Genomic DNA, 11,967 nt, shown 5'->3' with positions numbered 1-11,967 from the left:
ATAATTTTTATTAAAAATAAAAATAATGCAATTAATACCGTCTATTCAATTCTGGTGGTAAAACACTCCAATCTTCAGATTCATAATATGGCCACATGATGCATTAAAAATTTAACAGAAAAATTATAATATAATTATTTTACAACATATAACAGAACTATCAGTTTTGTAGACTATTTATCACTAACATAACAGAAGAGGAGGTAAGGTGCTAGTATTATCTCTTATCTTAGCTACTTTGATATCAGTAATACAAATCACTTACAATAACAGAACAATTGGAAAAATCATTAATTATATTAAATTAAGAGTAAAATATTTAATATTGCTTAATTAATTAAATATAAAAATTACTAATATTACTAATATTAACTATTATAATAAATAATAAATAAGACAAAAATAAATAAATATAATAAAATAAATAATATAATATAATAACAAAAAATAAGAAAAATTAATGTTTAAAAAACAAACAAAAATATTAATATTTTATTATCATAACAAATAAGAATAAGTAATTCAATTAATACAGAAAACAAAGTTTATTGGTAAAAATGTACTTTTTAATAAGTGTATACAATTTTTACATTAAAATACTGTTCATTGATTAATCTATATTATAAAACAAAATATAAATGTATAATTAAGATAGACAATTGTCATTCTGATTACGAGGGGGACGAACATCGTTGTTTCTCTTCACACAATCCACAAGCCAGTGAATTCCTTCATCTATGCCATCCCTTTGATATTATATTTATATAATATAATTGTCTTAAATAATTTTTAAACTTCACAACATGTTTATTTTACCAATATAATAACTATTTGTAATAAATAATTATTAATAAAAATATATAATTATTAATTATTATTATTATTAAATAAAAAATTGGCATGATATCATGTTATGAAGTATTATTTTATTTATTTTAAATAAAATTTGTTAAATTTAATTTAAAATAATTATTCTTTTTCAATATTTACATTAAAATCATTACATTAAAATCATAAATAATTTCATATATAAAATCTTTATAATTTATATTTTATTTATTCATTAATTTATGTTTTTTACACTAAATATTTAAGATAATTATATGTAACTTAAAAAATTATATAAATATATGAATATATTTATAATATAATTTATTTAAGTTTGAAATAAAATAAAATTTAAAACTGACATACCCATTCAAAGCAGAAACAGGCATTACCATGCAATCTCTTCGTCCTATTAAGTGTGCATTTTGATTAAAAATTGGTTTTACTTCTCTAACACCCATACAATCAGGCACATCCTGTTTATTTGCTAGGACTAAAAGTGGCACACCTATTAAATGTTCTGATGATATAACTCTATCTATAATTGAATATAAATATTTGTTTAATAAACTATAATATATATAATATATAATACATATATTTCTTTTATATTTTACCAAAAGTTTCTTTAGATTCAGGTATTTTTTCACGATCTGATGAATCAACTATATAAATCACAGCATGTGATTCTGCATAGTACTATAAATATAAAATAATTGTTTAATAAAAAAACAAGTTTAATAATATATTAAATATTTATTTCTTACTTTATCCCAGAGTGATCTTAGTTCTTCTTGTCCACCAAGATCCCAAAAATTGAAACGAACACCAGCTATGTCAATTTTTCCAATGTTTAAACCAACAGTTGTTGTAATTTTGCTAGGATTCATTCCTTTATAATTCTTTGTAAATTTGGTTTTCGCTGCTTCTAAATAAGTCTATGTCATAAAAACCATTTAGAATACATGATATATTTTATTATTATATATATTATACTTAACCACAATTATTTTAATAGCTTTTTTAATATCTTACTGTTTTTCCTGCATTATCAAGTCCTAATATTAATATAAAATATTCATCTTTTTGTACAAGATACTTGTATAGTCCATGTAAAAGTGTATACATTTCAACGTGTTTAATTCAAAATTGTTTATACATAAATCTATCATATTTGAAAAAATATATTCATTGATGACATATCATTTATTCTATTTTATATTTTATAGTATCTAAAAAAGTCATAAGAACATATAATGAAAAAAAAAATAAATAGAATATTAACTAAAATAATACGTATATATACACATATACATATATATATAAAGAGAGAGAGAATGTCGTAAAAGTATGGGATATTGATTAAGTGGAAATTCTTGAAGTAATTTCAAATAATATTTTCTTTTACAAAAACTTTCATTATGACTTCTTTAATGAGTAATTAGAAAATACTAGCCAATCACAGAGCAGTAAAGTAATCAAGTAAACCAATCAAGTCACGACAATAGCATTAAAATATAATGCTATAAATATATATGCTGCTGATTGAATATAAACAAATTCAAGCAATATGTGTTAAAGAAAATCTGTTAAACATAACAAATATTTTTTTATAGAAAAAATTCAAGAACAATGAATAAATTATTTATTCTAATTAATTGTTATTTCCATCAAATTTTTTTAATTCATGTTGCTTGAATTTGTTCGTGCTTAATCAAGGACATACTCAACGCTATTATCGAAAGTTGAGTAATTTATGTGCTTCGTGATTGACATTATAATATTTTTTTAATAACTTATTAATAAAATGTAATGAAAATTTTTACAAAAAAAAATGTTGCTTGAAATTATTTCAAGAAACTTTAGTAATCAGTGTTTTCATATTTTTAGGATATCTGTATATATATACAAATTTTAAAATGAATACTTATAATTCTTATTCGTTAACATAAAATGATTTTATATCACTTTTTCTTGCTTCAATTTAATATAAACTAATAAAAAAAATTAAACATAAATTTTTTATGTATTTATTTTATATTTTATTTTTAATTAATAAAATTAATATCTTATAATTAAATTATAATTAAAAGTGAAATATACATATATTTTGTTACTTATTATTATAATTGATATTAATTCGTTTAAGATTGGATATATTGGATAAATATTGGATTTCTGCTTCGTCATTAAGGTTTCTTAAAAATATATATTAAAGAAAATATATAAATTACACTAGAAATAGTGGAGATAAATATAAAATATGTTAGAATTAAAATGGCTTTTAATTTTAGCATTTCAAATGCTTATAATAACAAATATAGAAGGTTCCATAGGTGATAAGTCTCAATTTTACAATTTATGTTTTGAAAAATGTCTTGATAGTAATTGTGATAGAGGTATGTATATAATATATCTAGATAATAAATTAAAAAATGTTTGTTCTAATAAAATTATTATATAAACTTATATTTTTTTAATTCTATAATTAAAATAATAAAAAAAATACTTTTAACAACTTATAGTTTATTATATGTAATTATATAATATTTATTAATTATTAACTTACTATTTTGCAGATAAAAAATTTAAAGAATTACCTTCTTTATCATTAAGATTATTATTTTGGTCTTGTACAGAAGATTGTAGTTATAAATGCACTTGGAAGACAGTTGATTATTTTATATCTCATGGTTTAAAAGTTCCTCAATTTCATGGAAAGGTATATGAAATATATTGAATATCTATTGCTAATTTGATAAAAGATTAAATAATAATAAAAATAATAATAAAAAAACAAAAAAAATAAACATTTCTTTTTTTAATTTTTCATAAGATATAATAATGTAAAACAAAAATTCTTTCTTTCTTTAAAATTTTTCTTAAAAATTATTTCTTCTTTTTATTATTATTATTTTTAATAAAAAATTATACTTTTATTTTATAATATAATAAAAAAAACAATGAAAAATGATTCAAAATAAATATTTGTAAATAATTTTAACATAATATGATAATTTTGGCATAATATGTTTGAAGTCTAATAAGTTTTTTATTCTATTACTCTGTTTATGTTTAAATGATCATTTTAGCTTTTATATACTATTGTATTTTGAAAACAATTTTTTTAATACAAGGAAAAATATTTATTTCAATGAAAGAAATCATTTATTTTGAATTAATGTACAATATTCAAATTAATGTATAGATGATTATTTCTATTAATGCAAGACTTTTGTTAATTAATTAGAATAAATTAGAATAATTAGAATTATTATAATAGTCAATTATATTATAATTATATTCCAATTTCTGAAAAAATTGTTAATTTTGTTTGATTAAAATGTTTTGAAAGAAAAGACAATAATAATTACTTATGATTGCTAATTATTACAAATAATGATTCAAATTTTTTATTTTAGTGGCCATTTATTCGTTTTTTTGGTTGTCAAGAACCTGCTTCTGTTATATTTTCTATATTAAATTTTTATGCTCATATTACTATGTATTGGAAATTTAAAAAAAAATATGGATCAACTTATCCTATGTTTTATATATGGACTTATTTCAGTTTGGTAAATATATAATTATTATATATAAAAATATGATTTTATTAAATAAATTTCTAATATTTTATAAATATTGTCTTTTATATAAATATAAAAAATTTAATTATAGGTATGCATGCATGGTTGGTTTTGGTCATTTATTTTTCATGCAAGAGATATTCCATTTACAGAAGTAATGGATTATTCTTCTGCTTTTATTATGGTTCTTACATTACTATATTGTATGTTATTAAGGTATGCTAATTAGAATATAATTTTTATATCATTATAATAAATATATTAATCATTATATAAATATATTAATAAAACAATTTAAGAAATATTTATTATTGTGAACATTTTAGGATAACTTATAAAAATAATAAGTTTTTTGCTGTGATTACATGTGGATATCTTAGTACTTTATATTCACATTTATCTCATTTATGGTCTGGTTATATTAATTATGACTATAACATGAAATTTAATATAGTTATAGGTAATTAATAAAATATTTATTTTTTATTTTATTAATAAACTTTTTTAATTAAATTATTAAATATATTACAGGATTTTTAACATTTGTTATAACAATGACATGGTGGCATCGTAATCAAAAAAAATTATCTTATATATATTTGATTGGTTGGTTCAATATATTAACAGTTTTTGTTACTATATTAGAAATAGCAGATTTTGCACCCATTTTTTGGATTTTTGATGCTCACTCTTTATGGCATGCAAGTACAGTCCCACTTACAATATTATTGTATAAGTAAGTATAATTTAATAAATATCATTTAATTAATATCATTTATATGTATCATTTTTAGAAAATTAATTTTGTATAAAATTTATAGATTCATGATGGCAGATTGTTCTTATTTGAATATATACTATAGTAAATTGACATTAAATATTGATTATCACATACATTAATATTTAATAATTATATTTTTAATGAAATGATGAAATATAATGTGAAATATAATTAAAAATAATAATAATTATTATTATTTTACAAAATATTAAATATTATTTTAAAAATGTTTTTTTATTGATTTGTAATAAATATTTAATTTATATGTTTTTAGAATCATATTCTTTGTTGTAAAAAATTTGGTTTATAAAGATGATTGTAAGTATTTTATATTAAATGATATTTAAAACAAAAATATATTTTTTTTATATTAATATATTAATTTATGAATTATATCTAATTATTTTATTGCAAAAATTATTATGTAATAAAAAATTTAATATAAAGATATAAATAATGAATCATTATTATAATCATTACTTTATTATAATGATATAAAAATTATAATAAAGTCTGAAATATTGGTTAAATATAATAAATTTCTAATAGTATTTTTTGGATTAACAATTAAATTTAAGTATATTTCTTTATTTTATTTCATAATCATTTTAATATAATGTAGTTCATTGAATTTATTAATGCATAAAAATATATAAATATTTTAAAGAATGCGCTATAACATGAAAATGTGCAATACACTTAGTCAATAATTTTTAAATATTTCTAATATATATTAGAATTAATAATATATATCTTAATATGTTGTATGTAATGTATAACAAGATAATATTTTGTTATATATAATAACATATAATATACATATAATATAAATTATATGTATAAATAATGTGTAATGATAAAAAAAAAAAATTTAATAATTAAATATTTTTTATAATATTATAAAAAAAAATTTTCACTATTATAAGAGAAAAATATAAAAATTTGTTTATTAAAAAAGTTATTAAGCATTTTATTTGTAATTTTAATATAATATAAATGATATCAATTTAATTCATATCAATTTAAAATGAAATATAAAACAATAAGTAACTAAAAAAACTATAATACTTATATATATTTAAATTTTAAATCATAGTGAAAAAACAATTTAAAACTACTTACAATTTTTTATTTTTTTATTTGCTTTAAATTTTATAATTAAATAAATTTATATTTTATGACTTACATTTGTTCTATGTTAAATAATTGATGGCAAGTTTGCATTAATTATGAAATCTTTCTATGATTTCCAACTTTTTAATAAAAAAGGAACTATATAACTTTTTTTTAATATGAAATACATTTTAAATTGTAAGTCTTAATTTAAAACACTTAAATATATAAAAAACTTATGTATATCTTAGAGAAATACTTAATATTAAATAAATGCATTTTTTTATAAAATATGAATCTGAACTTTTATAAAATATTATTTTGTAATAAATGTTCTATTATATGGATTCAAAAATTGTATGAAATTAAAAATTCAGTTGTATAATATTAAATATTCCGTATAATTAAATATTAAATTTTTCGTATTTTTATATGATTCAAATTGTGCGCTTGTATGAATGTATAAATGCAATAATATTATTGTCATAAAAAATAATTTTTATATCTTTTAATTTTTTAAAGATTTTAATAGTTTGAATAATTTTTGTAATTTTTTATAAGAATATATAGATAATATATAATATATAGATAAATATAATTTATAAAGATATTTGAGAATGTAGAGTTTATAATTCGCAAAATTATTATATAATAAAAAAATCAGTAGCTCATTATTATATATCATTATTATATATTTATAGTAGTTATATTGGAAATTATAACTAATATATTAATATAATTATTAAATAGATAAGTATATATAAAATCAATAAAATTTGTAATAAAAAGAAATGCAAATATAAATAAGTCAATATATCACATTATAAGTTATCAAATATTCAAACTTTATATCGTATTTTCTTCATTTTTGAAGAATAAATTTTTTATAGATTTTCGTTGTTATAAGTACTTTAAACGTAAGTAAATAATAATTCATAAAAAAATGTAATATTTTTGTTATAATATTTGGCGTTTAAATAATGCTTCACTTTCTGGATTATCATCTTTATGTTTTTCAAGATTTCCTGATAAAGTCGGATCAGGTCGTCGTCTTTTAAAGAATCCAAGTTTTCGAAGAACTAAAGTAAGTAAAATAAATAATAATAAACCTGCTACAACAGCTACTATAATTATCCATATTGGTACTGGTTCGACATCTTGGTGATCAAGAATATCTGGATATACAATTGTCTCAGCCTATGTATTAAAATATAAATTAAAATAAAAAGCACATATATATATATATATCATAAGTTAAAAATACTAATGAATATAATAAAAATAAAACAATATAGTATACAACAATACAGTATACAATAATAATATATTAAAATAATACTTACAATTGCATAATCATCTTTTAAATTTTCTTGTTGTATTATGACATTTGGAGGAATAATTATTCTTGCATTAGAACCAATTTTTACTTTATCTACTTTTGGATAATCTTCTACAAGAGTAGAATTCCATAGTCTATTATAAATAAAAATATTAATAAAATTAATAAAACAATATAATAATAAAATATAAATTTATATATTTAATAAATATATAAATATTTATATATAATAATATATATAATAACTTATATATAATAAAATATAATATTTCTATCAAATGTTACCTTGCTTTAACAGTTATAATTGCTTCTTGTTTTCTTTGCAAATTGTATATAAAGCATGTAATATCAAAACATTTTGCCGTTCCTGCTTTACAATTCTATATTTATAAAAAATTATTAATTTTAATTTTGATACATGTTCATAATAATTTATTTTAAATTTTAAAAAATATATAAAATAATTACCATGGAAACTACTTGATGTCTGTGACCATCCTTATCAATAATAGTTCGTGTATTAACAACTTTTTCCGTATCTCGCTTATTTCTCATACGAATTGTATGATTATGTGGTAATGTAAGTGAAGTAGATATTGCAGATTGAAATACATCTATATCATCATAACTAATACTGTCTTGTAATTTTAAAGGATTAACTATCTGTCCTGGTGGTAATATACATTCACCATCACCTGAAGCTATAAAATAAATATAATATATACCTATAATGTAAACTAAAATAAAAATGTTATATAAATAATATTGATATAAATAAAATTTTACCTTGAACAATTGGTATTTCTTCTAAATATAAAAGCCATTTACCATGTGCTTTATCATTTGCAACTTCATAAGGCCATGAAATGCGAACTTCTAAACTACTTACTCTCCATGGACCTTCATTAAATACTTCATACACATGTGATACTTTAGGTCCTACTTCATTTAAATGTTTAATAGCAGATTCACCTATAATTGGTCCACCATATACAGCCCACTGAATTTTTGCACTTCTATAATTTTAATAATTTTAATAATTTTTACAGTTAATAAATTATTAAATTATTAATTTTATAATATTTTGTTTTATAGAATTTTTTTATTTATTTATTTTATGAATTTAAAAAAATATTTATATATACCCTTTAATTGATAATTCTGCTTGTTTCAATATTGTTGCTTGTAATCTTATAGGTTCTTTTTCTTTTATTTCTTTTGAAGTGGAATTCGCAAATATTACAAATTCTAATTGTGATTTATTATCTTCTAATTCTTTAGGATCAAATCTTACTTGTATATTTACTAGTTTGTCTTTTTTAAAAGGATTTCCGATAGAGCAACTTACTGTACTTGTATTATATAAATTACAAATTATAGAATCATTACTTTTACTAGCAATATAATTTAAACTTTGTGAATGAAGAATGAATAATTGAGCTTCATATGCAGATTCCCCAATGTTGGATATATTTACATCCACTACAACTTCTTCTTTTTCTCCCAAAAGAAGTTCATAGAAATTTGGTTTTACAGAAGAAGCTAATTAAAAATATATTTAAATTTAAAATAAAAATAAAATTAATATAATAAAAATAATAAAAATAAATTTAAATATTCATAACTTTATATTTTTAATTATTTTAATTATTTATGATTTTTACTAAAATCATACCTGATAAATTTAATCGAGCTTTTACTTGTAAATCACTTTCGCAAATATCATTATTACCACAATCTTTTTGAAAGGTTGCTTCAAATACACGAGCAGCTTCCTGTTGATTTAATATAGGATAATTTTTTATATCAGGTAAAGGTTCTCCTTCAGATGGCATAACTGGTTCTTCTTGAATTAATGAATAATTTAAACGAAATTTAATAGGTGATTGAATATCACGTGTATTTTCCTTAAAAAAAAATAAAATAATTTTTTGATTTAATTATTATTAATTATTTGATTTATTGTTTAATTATTTATAAAATATTTGTTATAAAATATTACCTTTAAGTAAATAATTTCTTTTTGACAATGTTCAAACTTTCTATCTAAATTGACAGTACGATTTACATAATGTAGACGAGAATATCCAGCTCCAAACCAAACTCTAGAAAATTTCTTAATTCCAGTATAAGTTTCTGCTTCAATATAATAATTTAATTTTAAATTTTGCATATCTTCTTCTTTTACTAAAGATTCTGTTTTGCAACAAGCTTCAAATGAAAAACTACAAAAATATAATTAGAATTTTATAAATATAATATTGATGAAAATTTTATTTGTATTAAAAATTTATTAAATTATATTTACCATGTATGGTTTGAATGAGGATCTGCTAAACATCCAAATTTATTAGGATCTATGGGTTCTATTTTTTCTTGAAATGTACCATCTTTTTTTAAATAACGAATATAAGTAGTAATATCAATTATTTTTTTCGAACGAAGAAGTGCTACAGCATCATTTTCATAGGCTCCTACTAATAAATCAGAATATCCATTTTGATCCATATCAATCCCACCACTTAATGAATAACCAAATGTTTGTAATGGTTCTGGCATATCTTCTGCATGAATAATCTAAATTTAAATTTAAAAATTGTTAAATTATAACAACATAAAAAATATTATATAAACATAATAAAGTTATTTTTTTATTTTATATCATATATCATATTTTTTATATTATATATATTATATAATTTTTTATATATTTTATATAACGTAACAATACCTGTGATGGTACTGTGATTATTCCATTTTTTGAACCAAGATATATATAAACTGTTCCTTTTTTTTCATATGGTGCTCCAATAGCAATATCTTCATATCCATCCTTATTTAAATCCCCCAAATTTGTTAAAGCAAATCCAAATCTATAATTTATTATTGCATATTTACAAATTTTAATTTATAAATGGAAAATAATTATAATTTATTTATAAAATTTAAAAAAAATATATAAATTTAAAAAAAGACAACCTTGATTCTTCACGTCCAACAAGTTTAATAGATTTACTCTTTTCATATTCTTTATAAGTTTTTTGTAATGTAGTATAGACATATACTGCACCTCCCTCTGCTTTATTAAAATAAAATGGGGCAGCTATAATAAGATCGCTAATTCTAAATGTAAAGAAATGAAAAGATAATTAATAATTTAAAATAAATATATTTATTATATTTTTCAAAATTATAAAATTATTATACTTGTCTCCATTAACATCTGCAGAAGTAATTTCGTATCCAAAACTTGAAGCAAATTGTTCACCATCCAATATAAAAGCAACATCCATATCTGGCTTATTATCGCGTCGTGTAAGTAAAATAACTTGACCTGTACCGTTTGAACGTGGAGCTCCAGCAGCATAAGCTAATCCAGTACCAAAGAAATTACCCACAGTAACAGACATTCCTGTGAATTAATTAATATATTCTTTTATGTATTTTAACGAAATTATTAAATATTTTATTATCAAATTATCATTATTGTAATTTTATATTTACATTTATATGTATATTTTCATATAAAAAATATTTACCTAAATAACTATATTTATTAACAGGAGAAGAATCTTGCATTGGAGCATTATAAACTGTATTATCTCTATTTAAAAAATCATCTGAAATTGTAAAAAGATATAAAGTTCCTCTCCAAGTGTGTGGACCAGGAGTGCCAATAACAACACGATCCTCTGAAGTAAGTACACCACTAGTTCCTGCTTGACAATATCCAAACTGTTCATGTGCTCTGTAATATCATCAAAATAAATTTTTATTAATTTTACTATATAATAATAGAAATATTTATATTAAATGAATTACTTATTTGTAGGTTTTCCAGAACAAGGTTTTTTTAAATCTTGATATTTTAGATCTTGTGTCAATATATAACATTGTCCTTGACCCCATTGAGAATCTGCTGTTCTTACAATATGTCTATGAGCACAAACCTAGAAATTTATTATATTGAATAAAATTTTATATAATATAATATTATTAGATAAAATATGATAAAATTCGTACCATTACTTTGCCACCAATGCCTTGACTACGTACTGTTACTCCCAACCACTGGTTATTTTTAATTTCGTCATTACCTGGTGGTATTAAGTCATCAGATTCAACATCTAAAAATTAGAAAATATTTTATTAAACAATTTATAATAATAATGGTAAAAGATCACATGATTATGTATTATTTAATCAAATGTATTTACCATATAACATAAATATTTTTTGATCAAAAATATTAAATATAAATTTATTTATTATATTTATGTCTTTAAATTAACTAATAATTTTTTAATTATTTATTATAT

General features: G+C 19.2%; 3 protein-coding genes across 6 annotated transcripts in view; 1 reads left to right on the top strand and 2 right to left on the bottom strand.

Moving 5' to 3' along the window:
• Positions 1-521: 521 nt before the first annotated feature.
• Positions 522-2,213, bottom strand: LOC102673936 (ADP-ribosylation factor-related protein 1). Its single transcript, XM_006611989.2, has 5 exons — positions 1,864-2,213; positions 1,596-1,766; positions 1,446-1,527; positions 1,195-1,366; positions 522-746 (listed from the first exon to the last, which is right to left on the bottom strand). The coding sequence occupies exons 1-5, from the start codon at positions 1,954-1,956 to the stop codon at positions 647-649; spliced, it is 618 nt and encodes a 205-aa protein (XP_006612052.1). The 5' UTR covers positions 1,957-2,213; the 3' UTR covers positions 522-646.
• A 763-nt stretch (positions 2,214-2,976) lies between these two features.
• LOC102674067 (post-GPI attachment to proteins factor 3) lies at positions 2,977-5,315 on the top strand. Its single transcript, XM_006611990.2, has 7 exons — positions 2,977-3,227; positions 3,408-3,550; positions 4,251-4,403; positions 4,507-4,631; positions 4,742-4,875; positions 4,947-5,151; positions 5,237-5,315. The coding sequence occupies exons 1-7, from the start codon at positions 3,092-3,094 to the stop codon at positions 5,313-5,315; spliced, it is 975 nt and encodes a 324-aa protein (XP_006612053.2). The 5' UTR covers positions 2,977-3,091.
• Positions 5,316-7,136: 1,821 nt separating this feature from the next.
• LOC102673717 (integrin alpha-PS1) overlaps positions 7,137-11,967 on the bottom strand; it is a 7,516-nt gene continuing 2,685 nt past the window's right edge. For all 4 annotated transcript variants that reach the window (XM_031508687.1, XM_031508688.1, XM_006611987.2 and 1 more), the window contains 15 exons: positions 11,672-11,775; positions 11,471-11,598; positions 11,188-11,396; positions 10,856-11,060; positions 10,628-10,771; positions 10,380-10,521; positions 9,957-10,225; positions 9,651-9,873; positions 9,324-9,555; positions 8,794-9,190; positions 8,435-8,664; positions 8,117-8,349; positions 7,934-8,028; positions 7,653-7,782; positions 7,137-7,506 (listed from right to left, as the gene is read on the bottom strand). In XM_031508687.1, the coding sequence (XP_031364547.1) occupies positions 7,267-7,506; positions 7,653-7,782; positions 7,934-8,028; positions 8,117-8,349; positions 8,435-8,664; positions 8,794-9,190; positions 9,324-9,555; positions 9,651-9,873; positions 9,957-10,225; positions 10,380-10,521; positions 10,628-10,771; positions 10,856-11,060; positions 11,188-11,396; positions 11,471-11,598; positions 11,672-11,775 (2,981 nt within the window). In that variant the 3' untranslated portion in view covers positions 7,137-7,266. The remainder of the gene's footprint in view (positions 7,507-7,652; positions 7,783-7,933; positions 8,029-8,116; positions 8,350-8,434; positions 8,665-8,793; positions 9,191-9,323; positions 9,556-9,650; positions 9,874-9,956; positions 10,226-10,379; positions 10,522-10,627; positions 10,772-10,855; positions 11,061-11,187; positions 11,397-11,470; positions 11,599-11,671; positions 11,776-11,967) is intronic.

Source organism: Apis dorsata, unplaced genomic scaffold (assembly GCF_000469605.1).
Source record: "Apis dorsata unplaced genomic scaffold, Apis dorsata 1.3 scaffold_97, whole genome shotgun sequence".
NCBI lineage: Eukaryota > Metazoa > Arthropoda > Insecta > Hymenoptera > Apidae > Apis > Apis dorsata.
Note: the sequence above shows the minus strand (reverse complement) of the source record. Positions and strands in the feature narration are given on the sequence as shown.